General features: G+C 36.7%; 1 protein-coding gene across 1 annotated transcript; it reads left to right on the top strand.

Moving 5' to 3' along the window:
* Window positions 1-6,522: 6,522 nt before the first annotated feature.
* On the top strand, window positions 6,523-6,999 carry LOC150095083 (zinc finger MYM-type protein 6-like). Its single transcript, XM_090411192.1, has one exon. The coding sequence runs from the start codon at window positions 6,523-6,525 to the stop codon at window positions 6,997-6,999; it is 477 nt and encodes a 158-aa protein (XP_090267318.1).
* The last annotated feature ends 8,789 nt before the right edge of the window (window positions 7,000-15,788 follow it).

The following is a 15,788-nucleotide window of genomic DNA, read 5'->3' on the forward strand; positions in this document are numbered from 1 at the left end:
TTTAGATATCTTGTCCTTGATATATTCCATAACAAATGGGCTCAATTGAGATCACTTCAGTGGGCCTCAATTTAAGACCATTATGTATTGGGAATATATGTTAGTGAACAATATTAAAAATTAAATCATATATTTTTGGTTATACTTTTACCACAAGAAAAAATAATAATTTTAAAGATTTTTTTTTGTTGTTCAGAAACGTTTTGCACAATTTTATTAAAATTTAAATTTCTTGATTCATTATCAGTACTTGTGTAGTTCAGTGGAAGTGGTGTTTGCACTTTTCCGCGCAGCCCCCCCCCCCCCCCCGAAGATAGTCGCCGATCAGAACTTTTACTAAGCCTTTTTTGGACCGGGTGCCGGGTTAGTCGATCTCTGGCACGGACAAGCTGGGTTTTTTTCCCCGTAAACTGAAGAAAATCGTCCGTAGAACCTGCAATATTTTTCTTTTTCAGGTGTCATCCCCCAGAAGGAGGTTGGCAACCATGTCACAGAACTTTTTTATTTCTTTTAGCTGCTCTAGAACATTTATGGTAATTCAAGCCAGTCCAGTCCTTAATGTCTTCAAACCACATTCTCCTGGGTTTACCTCTCCTCTCCCTCTTTTTCCATCCAGTTTCCCTTCTAATATCAATTTCTGAATGCCTTCTTGTCTAGTTAGATGTCCAAAATATTTAAGTTTTCGTTCTTTAATTATTTTCATTAATGTTTTTTTCATTTCTGCTTTCTTTAAAACACCTTCGTTTTTCATTTTCTCTGTCCATGGTATTTTCAACATTCTTCTGATGGTCCACATTTCGAAAGCTTCTAATTTTTTCTCTGCTTCTTTATTTAGAGTCCAAGTTTCACCGTTGCAGAGAAGGCTTGATCAGATATAGCATTTTATTTATCTTTTTCTTGTGTTTATATTAATGTCTCATGATCTTAGAACAGTTTTCATATCAATAAAGGCATTTCTTGCTATCTCTATTCTACTTTTTATTTCTTTAAGAGAATTTCCTCTGTCTGTAAACATTTGTCCGAAAAAAAATATATAAAAGACTGAACCTGTTCAGTTTTCTTTTTGTGAACAGTTATGTTTAGTTTTTTTATTTATTGGTTCTTTTGATATAATCATGCATTTTGTTTTCTTTAGGTTAATAATTAATCCCATGTCTAAGCTTCTGTTGTAAATTTCTGTGACTACGTTTTGAAGATCATCTTCAGATTCAACTATAAGAACTGTGTCATCTGCATACCTGAAGTTGTTGAAGTTCCTACCTCCGACATTTACACCCTTCAGTTCTGAAATATTTTTAAAAACTTGCTCACTATATATATTGTACATTAAGGGTGATAAGACATCCTTGTCTTACTCCTTTTTTGATTTCAAAGATGTCAGAATATGCATTTTTATATCTTATTGAGGCCAATTGATTCCAGTATATATTTGTAATTATACGTAGATCTATTCCTTTTAACCTTATTCTGTAGGATATGTAATAATTTCTTATGATCTACTGAATCAAATGCTTTGGGGTAATCAATAAAACAAAGATATATGCTTTACTGGTTATGAAGGCTTCTTTCACATAATGTTTTCAAATGAAAAATTCCTTCTCTTGTACCTTTGTCTTGTTGAAAACCTGATTTAGTGTTTTCTATTTCTACTGACAAAGTGCCTTTTATTCTTTCTAGCATTATTCTCAGTAGTAATTTTGCAACATGGCTTGTTAAACTTATTAGTCTATATTCTGTACATTCAAAAGTTCTTGGAATTTTGGGAATAATGACAAAAATTCCAAGAACTTTTGAATGTAGTCAAACAGTTGTTTTCCATATTCGTTCCATCTTTTTATGATATCTTGTCTCTAGTAGCATTTTTCCATTTTGATCTTCTATACAAGGATTATGGTTGAAATCACACTATTTCAGACATTAAAAATATTGTGTTTGGGTCAGGAACCAGATGGCGGCACTTGTTGAGATGTATCTTCACTGTGGGCTGCTTAATTAGGAATAGCCTTTGGCCTGCTATCTCTGATTGACTACCGGTGGAGATTGAACTGGCGATTCAGTCTCCAAAAGTTAGATAGGGCTAAACGGCCTCGCCTATTCTTTATACGGGAATAAAAAGGCGTTAGCTGATTTTTTTTTTTTTTTTGATTCATTATCAGAGTTGGACTTTAGATTGGACATAATAGGTCCAATCACCTTAAGTTTGCTAAGTAAGATATCGAAATTATTTAAAAAAAAAAAAAAAAAAAAAAAACCTAAAGAATATTGCATATTCCCATTCGGGGATTTATTTATTTTTATGGAATTCTCGAAGTATATAAAAGAGATCTCAGCTCATCCTCTTATCCTCACTAATACACAAATCAACAGACAAGATGATCTCTTCTGCTTAGACTATATTTACCTCCGGCATCTCCTGGCATAAAAATATTACATCAATATTTACCTCAGCACCCAAAAATACTACTCAATGCTCAAGATGCTATTTTATACCTACCCAGTCTCTAGAGAAGTGTTTCTGAACTATGTTAAAAAATAAATGAACAATAACAAAATATATATATACATAATTGATAAAAATGGGAGAAAAAATCCTTAGTTCACCCACGCCATGGTTCAAATGTACATAATTTTTCTAATAGCCTTTCCTGAGTGGGAACCACACATTTAAAAAAAAAAAAATCAGGTGAAAGTTGAAATACTTTGGACACATCGAAAGAGTGGAAATAGGATTTCTCAAACCAGTAATAGAAGGTAAAGTTCCTGGAAAACAAGGAAGTGGCACAGACCCTCAATGGATGATGTGTCTAGAGTAACTAGTCTTCGAGATTTGACTCCTCCAGAAAAGCATACAAGAATACCACCTGGAAAATGACTGGTGTTCACGTCACTGAAGAGTGGAGTGACAACATATGCCATCTGATGTCCAATCTTATGTATGTATGGATGGATGGGAGGATATGAATTGGATAGCTATCAACTGTTAGCGATGACACGAGTGAAGCAGTGTATCAGTCAGCCCCCTCCCCCGAAAAAACTTTCATTATTATCACTCTCACCTATTGGTGAGAGTAATCACAAGGTCTTCACCTGGGAGGTGGCTAAAGGTGTGGAATTTTCGATTATGACAGGGTATATGTGGAATTACCGTGCTGGCAAGTATGACAAGCTTAGGTGATTGCTTGGATCGGTGCCATGGCATGTACAACTGCAAGGGCTGGATGTTGATAGAGCATGGGAAGTGGTCAAGAAGCATTTACAGGAGATTATGGCTGATTGTATATCTAGGGTCCGAATAGTAAAACAAGTAGGGGTTAAATGGATGAATAACACAATTAAGCTTGAGCTGCAAAAAAAGAAACAACTGTGGGGGGAATTTAAAGACAGGTGTGACCTGCAGGCACACGAACGGTATAAAGTGCAGGCCAGAAGGGTAACGAGTGTGGTAAAAAAAGCAAAAGCAGATTATGAAAGGAAACTAGCTATGCAAGCTAAAGAGAATCCCAAACAGTTCTTTCAATATGCTGCAAGCAAGAAAAAAACAGTAGACGGCAAAATGATTTTAAGGAATGGCGATGGTAAGGAGGTCACTGAATCAGTCGATATAGTGCAGTTACTGAGCGAGCACTTTGCAAAAGTATATCATCGAGGTGGTGACATTGAAAAAATGAAGGAACCATTAGTTTATACGTGAATTGTGATGAATGAAGTGTAGGTGAATGGTCTATTACAGAACCTTAATGTGAATAAATCTGTGGGATTGGATGGTATACCTGCACGGGTCTTGCGTGAAGGGGCTAAGGAATTATCAGTGCCCTTGACCATGTTGTTTAATCTGAGTCCAGGGTCTGGTTTAATCCCGAAGATGTGGAAAGAGGGGAAAATAGTTTCACTGCATAAAGGAGGATCCAAGACTACAGTTCCAAATTACCGACCGATCAGCATATCAGGAGTCGTTGTCAAGGTCTTGGAGAAAGTAGTCAAGGGAAAAATACAGGAATGGATTGATGAAAATGAGATACTGTACGGGGGACAGCATGGCTCTGTGAAGGGGAGATTATGGCTCAGTAACTTGCTCAAGTTTTATAACAAGGTGACGGCTGAAATGGATAAGGGTAATCTGTTTACAGTGATACTGCTGGACATGGAAAAGGCGTTTGACAGGATACCACATGGAATTCTAATCCCTAAACTACAACATATGGGAATGGATATAGGGTTGGTGAGATGGATAGGTGGATGGTTGATGGAGAGATATCAAAGAGTAGTTTATTCAGGAGTAGAGTCCAAAAGACGGCCTGTTACTAGTGGTGTGCCGCAGGATTCTGTTCTTGGACCACTGCTGTTTAATCTGTTCATTAACGATATAGGGAAGAATCTAAGAGGAACAGTTCATTTGTTCGCTGATGATGCAAAGTTGGGTATGGCGATAATGAATGTAGAAGATGTCAAAATCTTGCAGGATGACTTGGATAGATTGGAGTTCTGGGCTAAGGAGAATGGATGTCAATTTAATGTGATAAAATGTAAGGTTATGCATTTTGGGGTGTAAAGATTAGCAGCAGTATACCACATTTGTGGAACTGTACTCCAGGAGATCGATGAGGCCAGGGACTTGGGAGTGTTGGTGGATAGGGAGATGAAGTTTAGGGGCACATTGCAAAAGTACCTAAATCAGCTCATCGACTCACTTGATTGTTGAAAAATACCTTGACGAGCAGAGACAAGCAAGTTATTGTATCCCTGTACCGAGCCTTGATGAGACCTCATCTCGACTACAGTGCCCAGATTTAGTCACCTAGGTTCCTTCTTGATGTGGAGGAGGTGGAGACGACCCATAGGCGAGTGACTAAGATGATAGCGGGTCTATGGAATGAACCATATGAGAACAGGTAGAAGATTTGTGGGTTGCAGAAATTGGTTGATAGGCGGAAGAGGGGAGATATGATTGAGACATTCAAATTGCTAAAGGGTTTCTATAGGATTAATTCAGATTATATTTTTGAGATTAGGACTGGTGGTGGGAGAACTAGGGGACACCTATGGAAGCTGGGCAAGAGTGTGGTTAACAGGGGTGTTAGAGCTGGGTTCTTTACTTTCAGAGTGGTAAATGAGTGGAATAAGCTGCGAGAGTTTGTTGTGGGTGCCATGACGATGAGTGAATTCAAGGCAAGGTATGATAGATACTGTGAGAATGTCATATGGTTGTGTGGACATCATTTTTAGGCCCTCCCTCGCTGAGTCTAAGGACTCCCTGGAGTTGCCCGTAATAATAATAATTATTATTATTATTATGTCTATTTTAGTTCAGATCGCGTGGTAGCCTACATTTGCATATCATTTTTTGTATGAAACTAAATCTTTAATAACATTTTTATTGAATCCCAAAATCAAGTTGATTTTTTAGGATTAAGTTCATTTTATTGTCAACTTTCCTCTCTCAATATGGATGAAACAGTCACTTAAAAAACACTAATTTAGTTAGAACATTAAAATATCGTCTAATATATCCAAATGAAATCATTGCCTGAAACGTTATATTTTGGAATGAAATTAAAATATTATTTATTTTTGCTTTTACTGTATGTATATGAAAACACATTTTCTTAATTTTTGCTCAATCTCGTAATTTACTTTTCTATTTTATTTCATTTTATTATTTATTTATTTATTTTTCAGCCCTTGGTAGTGCAGTGGAAGTAGCGTTTGCATTCATTTTTCCCCCCTCTGGGAAACTCGGGATTTTCGTCCTGTAAATTCAAGTAAATCGCCAGTAGAAGCCACACTACTTCAGACATAATATACTGTGTTAGCATTAAGGATCAGAGATGACTGCACTCGTCCGCCTCTCAACACTGTGTTCCGTTTATAATTAGTAGTGGTCTTGAGCCAGCTATCTCTGATTAGCTAACAGTGTAGAATCAACTGCTCCCTCAGTCTTCAAAAGCTAGATAGGGCTGATTATTTTTATTATTTCATTTTATTTTGTTTTTAAATATCATTGTGTGTGTTCTAGTGCCTTAAAGCAGAGGTCGCCAATCTGTGGTCCGCAGACCACTGATGATCCATGCGAAAATTTTGATGTTCCTTGGAGAAATTTGGACACCTCAGGATTGCTGACAATTTTCGTCTAAGGGCGCTTTTGTTGTCTACCCACCGGCGGCGCGGCTTGGAAAAGCTAGTAAGCATGCGCCAGGCTTCAGTGGCGCATGCGTACCGTCAAAACAATCAAACCCCCCGTGAATACCAATTCTCGTCCGATTGTTTTATTTTGTTGAAGCGAATTGACGTCTGTCAACACTATACTGGCGTTTTTTCCTCACGATACTCTTCTTAGATAAGCGAACCAGTGTTGTTGTTATTAAAATTGTGCACAGTGTGATATTTAATGGCATCGAAGAGCTTCAATTTGATAATTGCCATTTGGTTTAAGATTCGAATAAAATAAACCCACAATGAGTGAGAAAACTCAACCAAGCATTTTGCATTTCTTTGGTAATATTTCGCGTAACCATGAGTTGATCAATGAATCAGAGACTCCACAGCCCTCGCCAGGCACCATCAGGAAGGACATTACAACTGGAAGCGGAGCGAAGAAAAAGTTCAAGGTTTCAAGAAAATATGATGGGGGACTACTTGAAGTTTGGATTTATTCAAGAACCTGGAAGTGGGATGGATCCACGGCCCCTTTGTGTCGTGTGTTCTGAGAGTTTATTCAATGATGCTATGAAACCTTCGAAACCCGCCAGGCACTTGCAGTCAAAGCACTCGGATTTAGCTAAGCAGCAAGTTGAATATTTTCAAAGGATGAGTGAAAGTATGCAAAAACAAATAAGTTCTTTAGTAAAAATGACTGTTGAAGATAAGTCCCTAGTAAAGGCTTCTTATTTGATAGCACTTCAAATAGCGAAAACTAAAAAGCCGTATACTATTGGAGAAGAATTAATTAAGTCTTGCTTGTTACAAGCCCGTGAAGAAGTTTTGGGGAAACAGGATGTCTAGAGACTGAAAGTAATTCCTATGTCCGCTAACACTGTGAAGCACAGAATCGAAGACATGCCCGAAGATACTGAAAATCAAGTGATAAAAATGGTGAAAAATTCAACGTTTTAATCAATTCAACTCGACGAATCAACAGACATAACTAAAAAGGCAATTCTCCTTTGTTTTCTGGGGTTTGAGTACCAAGGAGAGCTAAGGAAGAACTCCTCTGTTCGCTCAACTTGCCGGGTAGAACAACTGGTTCTGACATCTTGTTTACTCATTGTATTTTACATCGTGAGCAACTTGCGGCAAAAATAATGTCTCTAGAACTGCACGAAGTACTCTCTGATATAATTAAAATTATAAATGAAATTCGAAACAAAGCACTCAGTTCTCGAATATTTGAAGCACTTTGTGAAGAAATGGGCTCTCAATATACTCATCACCTTCTTCACGATGAGGTGAGATGGCTGTCGAGAGGCAGAATACTAACCCGATTGTTCGACTTACCCCAAGAAGTCAAGTTATTTTTCCAGCAACACAATAAGTCGAAATTTCCAGATCTCTTATCCGACGATGATTGGCTAGCCAAGCTTGCATACCGGGCAGATATTTTTTCACTGCTAAACGAGCTAAACACGTCCTTGCAAGGACAGATTAAGGACAGGACATGTTCACGCTGTGAGGTAAAACGGATGCATTTCAAAAGAAAATATTGCTGTGGCAAACGCGGTTGGCTGAAGACGATCTGCAAATGTTTCCGAATCTTGATGAGTATATGAAAGAAGAGGACGTCAACCGACAGGTAATAACCATTGTTCGACAGCACTTACGGTCACTCACAGAATCTTTTGGCATGTTATTACCCAAAGGAAGAGGACCCCAGACATGGCAATATGTTGATAATGGATCCATTTTCGGCAAACATCGAAGATAGCAATTTGAGCATGAAATAAAAATAAAGCCTAATCGATCTATCATCTGACGACAGTCTCAAAGCTAAATTCCACTCGTCCTCATCAAGACATCATTTTTGGCTCTCCGTAAAAAGTTAATGCCCAGTGCTGAGTGAAAAAACCATCAAAATTTTGATTCCATTTGCAACAACCTATTTGTGTGAAAAGACATTCTCATCTGTTATGGCAATTAAAAACAACTACCGCTGTCGGCTTGAAATAGAAACGGCTCTCCATGTTGCAGTGACATCATTGGAACCAAGAATCCATAAACTTATTTCAAACGAGCAGCGCAACATATATCACACTAATCATTTTGTTATAATTAAACAAGTGCATTTGAAATTAATAAAATGCAACTTTTATTATCATTATTTTATTCATGTTTGTACCTTTTTTAAAAAAATTCATGTTAGTGGTCCGTGGGATTCAAAATTGTGAGTTTAGTGGTCCGTGAGGTCCAAAAGATTGGCGACCGTTGCCTTAAACGTCATGTACATTATACTCCATGAAAATGAAAAAACGATCTACAATATAACATGACTCATGACAGATGAATCGTGGTCATCATCAATTGCTTCCTTCAGTCCACAACTTAACGAATGCTTCTTCCATTTTGGCTGATCTTGTGCATCTTTCTACCATAAATGTCTATAACATCTTGTAATCTCATCGTCCCATCTTACTGTTGATCTACTTGGTTTCCCCTAACCAATTCTTGGTGTCCATTCTGTTGTTCTCATTGTCCATCTGCTGTCAGATATTCTCATCATATATCCTGCCCAGCGCCATCTGTTGCCTTTTATTACTGATGTCCACTGTTCATTATCTTTGTTTACTTTCCTATCTATCCCAAATATTGCTTGATAACTAGTTTGCTTCTTAAATGCTATTCTTTTCACCTAACTGTTATTCACAAAATAGCTCTTCCATGTTCTGTTGTGTTCTTTTCAGTTTCTCTAGATGTGTTTTAGTCAGACTCTAGTTTCGCTATCACAGGTCATTGTTGGGAGTACACACTGCTGTAGATCTTTCTTTTTAGACAATTTGATAACTTGCTTTTAAATATATCTCTATAAAGGTTAACAACTTTGTATCCTGCTGTTAGTCTAGCTGAATCATTACTAAGTTTATGGTTGTTTGTAATTATCTGTCCTAGATATTTGTATGACCTCACTATTTCAATGTCTGATTTGTTTCGATTTGTTTTCATTCTGGAGTCTATTCACTATATATTATTTTTGATTTATTTGTAGATTTATCTCCGAATTTATTTAATTCAATAATCATGTGTTCTAGTTCTTTTGATGACGATTCTATTAGAATGATATCATCGTTCCTCTTCGATATTCGGTCCAAGTTCGATTTCTCTCATAGCCAAAAAGTTTGGTGAGATAGAATCTCTCTGTCTGTCTCCTCTTTTGATTTGATTTTCTTTTCTTTTCCATCTCGCATATATGAGAGAGGTTCAACCTATAATGAATTAATATATTAATATAAATATCATCTATTCATATATAATTTAGAGCTTCAAGCAATTTACATAGATTTGTCGAGTGGAAGGCTTTTTCATTATCTATGAAATCCAAAGAAATCGACATATTACATTCATTTCTTTTTCCATTACTTCAATTTAGGCTTATAAATGATCTACAGTTGAAACGGATGCTCTGGGACTTATCTGTTCTTTTAATAGATAGAAATTCAATACATTGTTTATTTTATTCTATCACCTATAATTTTTGTAAAAAGCTTATGAAAGACTGGGAGAGTGGTTATAAACCTATAATTTCTTATGTCAATTTGACCTCCTTTCTTATACAGAGGGATCATTTTTCCAATATTCCCACTTTTAGGGTTTTCATCTTGTTCTTAAACAATCTGTGTTCGTTTCAATAATGGAATACCATGAGTTGCCAATATCAAAAAATATATAAAAATAGAGGAAATTGCATGTAAAAAAATGTATTTAAAGTACAATTTTCGTCTAAGTGTAGACAAAAGTGTCATATCTTATTTTGAACATGATGGAAGATATGATTTTATTCGTCTGGAAGAACACAAGTATTATATTAAATATAATGTTCCTTCACAGTCTGAACTTGTTGAGCATGCTATCTTCACTATACATTGAGTTTGTTGCAAAAAAGGTAACAGTCCTTCATAAAAGTCGTTTCCTCATAGAGAAATGTGTGAAACTTTACTTCATTGTCTTAACTTAAATAGATCCGATGGCTCAGGTCTATCCCCTTTGTGGTAGATAGTATTTTTTAAACCTGCTAATTTTTCCTAACTTTATTTAGAGGAGAGATCATATTAAGTCATAAACAATGTATTCCGACTTCCAGTAATACAGTCTACAAAACGTGTTTCTTCAAAATGCATCATACCAATGGATGGTCCTGTAACCTAGCACTTTTGTAAAGAACCAGAGAACAAGAAATTTAGCATATTGTGAAACAATAGATGTCAATAATAAATGGAACTATACTATTTTGGGTAAATGATAATAAGTTCAGTACAAACAACTGTAATTATTACAGATATACCATTGGATAATACAGTGTGACTAATACATGAAAAAAGGCCGTACAAATATGGTGATAAAGTTACCACAGATTCTTCATGCTGCAATGAGGAACTCTGTCTTTTGGACAAGGATTAAACAGAAGAATGTGAGTCCTTAATTTCATTTCCTTCAAACTGAGCATATCAAATCAGAAGGAAGAACTGTGTGTGTGTGTGTGTGTGTGTGTGTGTGTGTGTGTGTGTGTGTGTGTGTGTGTGTGTGTGTGTGTGTGTGTGTGTGTGTGTGTGTGTGTGTGTGTGTGTGTGTGTGTGTGTGTGTGTGTGTGTGTGCGTGCGTGCGTGCGCGTGTGTGCGTGTGTGCGTGCGTGCGTGCGTGCGTGCCTCTATCAGCTAACAAAACAGTTTCATAAATACTACGCGAAATTTAAGAATTCAAAATGCATAACAAAACAGCAGTGCGTTAATGATTAAAGATTTATATTAGTAATATCAAATGGGATAAGCAGTTAACTGCGAAGCTGAATGCAATTAAGAACGTAATGATTGTTATGTTACTGCTGTTATGAAATTAGGAAACCATATGGCGCAAAAGTAAAGTATGTCATTTATGTAAAAAGAAATATATCTTAAATATAAAATAATCTAAAGAATAATTGGTCAAACGAAGTAGAAATGGAAGCAGTAATGCACTCACATTAAAACCGATATAATTTCAAGGACAACAGAATTAGAGAAGATGATTGGGAAACAACACCCTCACCTCCTAGTGCTTCCAAGTTAATGACCCACAAAATTAAATACTAGTAATAAATAGCGATAATTCTCTGGGTAAAAGTACCTGTAAATACTGAAGTATTAATTACTATGATGTGTATTATTATTCATCACAGATTTAATAAAATTGTCCAGGTCAGTGGCTAAATCATTTGAAATCACCAGTTCTCGCCAGATCACTGAAGTTAAACAAACCTGAGCCCATTTCGTACTTGGGACAGTAACCATCTGAGAATCTTGGGTACTGCTGGCATGAGAGTTTCTATCACCTATGTAGTTCACTGGAAGTGCTGTCTACATCCACAGCTCTAGATCGGCCAAAGAGAGAGTGTTATAAGTTCGATTCTGATCGTAGACTAGAGAAACATTCTCTGAGCCTTACTTCGACTAGTTTAAGAGTTAATCGCTCATGGACGAGCGGATTTTTTCTCGTGGAAATTTAAGAAAATCGACCGTAGAACTTGCACTATTTCAGAGAGTAAATATAGTGTTTAGGATTAGGGACCTGGTAGTACTTGTCATCCGCCTCTCTACACCACATGTGTAAATTAGTCTTGGGCCAGCTATCTCTGATTAGTTCCAAGCAACCACCATTGCCCTCAATTCAGACCTCCAAGCCATCATCCAATGGGGTTCAGATAACCTAGTCAATGTCAATGCTAATAAAACCCAGTGCTCTCTTATTTCTCATAAAAAAGAACCATTTTCCCCTGTATTATTTTTGACAACGCCCAAGTTTCCAGACAATCTGAGATTTTCCTTCTTGGAATTACCCTGACACCAGGCCTCTCCTGGCATAAACACATAACAACCATTGCATCCTCAGCTTTTATAAAACTAGGATTTCTCTTTCGCTCAAGACATTACTTCACCCCTGAACATCTGTTAACCTTATACAAATCACAAATCCGCCCAATCATCGAATACTGTTCTCACATATGGGGTGGGGCCTCAAAAGCTCCCTCAAAATGCTTGCCTCAATACGGAAGAGAGCAATCATACTTATTAATGACCCATCTCTTACCAACTCACTCTTCCCACTTTCGCACAGGCGGTCGGTCTCTGCACTGTGTGTATTCTACAAATATTTCCATGGAAAATGTTCATCTGAAATAACATCAATAATTCTCCCACATAGTAGTAAGCTCGTTATTACACGTGCAGTTGCTGCTCAACACTCCTACACAGTGCACCTTGAAACCCACAGAAGAAGTTTCTTTTCCTCCTCCTTCATCAGGGCAACTGCTGTACTATGGAACAGTCTTCTCCTTGTTGTGTTCCCTAAGGAATACTATATACAGTCATTCAAATTCAATGTGAACAAGCACTTTCTTTCCCAACCGATACACGGTACTAATGTACTATAGATTGATCTACTAGCCTCTCGTTTATGGGCTCAACATAAAAAAATAAATAAATAAAAGTGGAGACTGAACTGCACCCTCAGTCTTTAAAAGTCAGATAGGGCTAAAATGGTCTCAACTATTCCCTATAGGAGAATAGTTGAGACCATTTTGGAGAAAAGAGATCATATAGGAGAAGAGTCGTTAAAAGATTCTATTTATATTACGGATTTTATATAAAATAGTCAATGTGGGATTGATGTTTACATCCATAAAGCTAAGTCGCCAGAAGAAAGACCATTATAATTTCGATTACAGTAGCTGACCAAGAGGAACTTTCCCTAAGCCTTTCTTTGACGAGTACCCGCTAGTGTCTCCCTCAAAGGCAACTAGAGTTTCCTCCTCATAAACTTGGCTTTTCATTCCATAAACTCAAGAAAAATTGACCATAGAACGAACATCGTTTCAGATATTAATATATAGTGTAAGCATTAGAGACTGTAAGATGGTAGCAGTTGTCTTCCGTACGCTTCCTCACGGCTGTCAATCCAATCACTGATAGTTTAAAGTGGCTTTCCTATGATTAGCTTCCCATTGGTCTTCAAAAGTTAGTTGGGGCTAAACAGACTAGCATACATCTTTGGATAATAAAGGATATTAGTGGAATTTGTTTTGATAATTTAAAGATTACACAAAAGACAACAATAATCATGCCATTTCAAAATGAAATTTAACTATTACGTTGCAGAATGTCATATAGGTGAAAAACTAAATAAATGTTGAAAAATCTGCAGAAAACTTAAAAGGATACTTTTAAGTTTTCTGCATATTTTTGAAAAGTTGAAAAGAGACCAGAATGTCAACTTAAATTTTTAAATTTTATAAAGTAACACCCATTCCCACTCTACTATATGGTTCAGAAATATGGTTAGAGTTGCGAAACAAAAATTGAATCATTAAAATTTCTCTATTGCATTAGTGGATAGCTAAAAGTATTTTTAATCTGCTCCAGCATCGAATCTATTTCTGGAAGAACCCACCCTAACTACCATTAATATACTATTGAGGAGGCACTCAATATTTATATAAATATTCCTGTTTTTTATTATATTGTGGATAAATATTAATTATCTAAGAAATTTCTATATTTAATTGAGTAATTTGGAGTATAAATAAGTCATTTATGTTTATAGATTGGCATTAGTAAATGCCAATCTATAAACAATCTATAAACTTCTCGATATTTTTATTATAACCTCCAGAGCAAACATCCATAAGCATCATATCAACTAAGAACTGGTTTTGAAACCCCAAAAAATATGATTTAGGAGTATACGTTGATCATAGCTTGTGTTATAAGGAGCTAGTCAGACCTGTGGAAATCATCCATAGCACTAGGCTGCTAAAGTAAAGATTATAAGTATGCAAAATAAGGGAAGATTTTTAAGCATTACTTCAACTGATTTCGAGTAGGTTGAACTCTGGGATTTTTCTCTTAGGAAACTAGGTTTTAATACTACAACTCAAGAAAATGTGCCATAGAACCATACTGTGGCATATTGTTTTAGAGAATATTGTGTAGTGTGTACATAAAAATAATCGCTTGTCTTGAGCCAATTGCAGGTTTCTGAGCCATTTCTCAACAGCAAATACGCTTATATATACGTGGGTGGTCTGAAAAGTTCTCGGCCTCGAACATAGATGGCAGCACTATCGGTGCGATTTTTTTTTTCTAACTTGGTACATCTGTCATGAGAAACCATATGAAATTGCAAGTCATTTTATCGAGTAGTTTGTTTTATACGGCTGCTGAAGCAAAAGCGTTGTCTGTATCCCTTGAAATGGATAAAATTGATTATCGTGCGGTTATAAAATTCTTTGTAAAAGAAGATTTAACGCAAAAAGAAATTCATTCGAAGTTCATAAAAGTTTATAAGCACTCTTCTCTTTCGTTTTGGGCAATTAAGAAATGGCCTAGTTTAAACATGGCCGTACCAGCCTTGAAGATGATCTACGTGAAAGATGTTCAAAAAGTGTTACAACACCAGAAAGCATTGATCAAGAGTACGATGTGGTATTGGATTACCGACGAGTCAAAATGCCTGCAATTACTGAGACTATAGGCATTTCAAAAGAATGTGTAGGATATATTTTGCATGAAGAATTGCAAATGAAAAAGCTTTGTGCAAGATGGGTACCACGCTTGCTTACAGCAGATCAAAAACGCACTTGCATGAAAATCTCTGAACAGTGCTTGGAGCGTTTCAACAAAAATAAAACTAATTTTGTGCGTCGATTTTTTACTATGGATGAGACTTGGATTCACCATTACACATCCAAATCCAAACAGCGGTCAAGGCAGTGGATAGAAGCCGGTTGTTCAGTGCCAAAAAAGACAAAGTCGGTAGTCGGTTCCAACAACAAGAAATGTCATAGCATCGATGTTTTGGGATGCTAAAGGAATTTGGTTTATTAATTGTCTTGAAATGGGTAAAACCATAACCTGGGAATATTATTCCGATCTTTTAACCAGACTAGACAAAAAAAAATTCATGAGAAAAAACCCAGTTTGCAGAAAAAAAACATCATCTTTCATCAGGATAACGCACTTGCCCACAAAGGCGTTTTGGCAAATGGAAAAAATTAAGGGATCTGCACTACATGAATTGTTGGAACATCCACCTTATTCCCCAGATTTGGCTCCCTCTGACTTCTATCTCTTCCCAAAACTAAAACTCTTCCTTGCTGGTTAGCGTTTTTCTTCTAATCAAGAGGTGATTTCAGTAGATAGGTATTTTGCAGATCTTACTGAGAACCACTACAGAGACGGGATAATGGTGCTAAAGTATCGCTAGAATGAATGTATTAGTCTTAAGGGAGATTATGTTGAAAAATAAAGAGCCTGCGTAGCTCAGTAGAAGTGGCGTTTGCACTCTACAGCTCTTGACCGCACGACGAAAGGCGTTGGAATCTAGTCGGCGACTACAGGAACTTTTTCTAAGCCTTTTCTCGACCGGTTCCAAAATTAGTCGATCTCTGGAACCGGTCCCGTAAATGTCCTGTAAACTCAAGAAAATCGACCGTAGCACCCACACTGTTTTCAGACATTAAATATATTGTGTTAGGGTTAGGGACCACCAGATGGCGGCATTTACTAGACGCATTCACAGCGTGCCGATTAATTGGTGATAGCCTTGGGCTAGTT

This window comes from Typopeltis vanoorti, chromosome 21 (genome assembly GCF_054136105.1).
Source record: "Typopeltis vanoorti isolate ZY-2024b chromosome 21, IOZ_Tvanoo_1.0, whole genome shotgun sequence".
Classification (NCBI taxonomy): Eukaryota; Metazoa; Arthropoda; class Arachnida; order Uropygi; family Thelyphonidae; genus Typopeltis; species Typopeltis vanoorti.

What these genes read in the sequence shown, in the direction of transcription:
- LOC150095083 (XM_090411192.1), top strand. Translation starts at nt 6,523, where the DNA reads ATGAATCAGAGACTCCACAGCCCTCGCCAGGCACCATCAGGAAGGACA.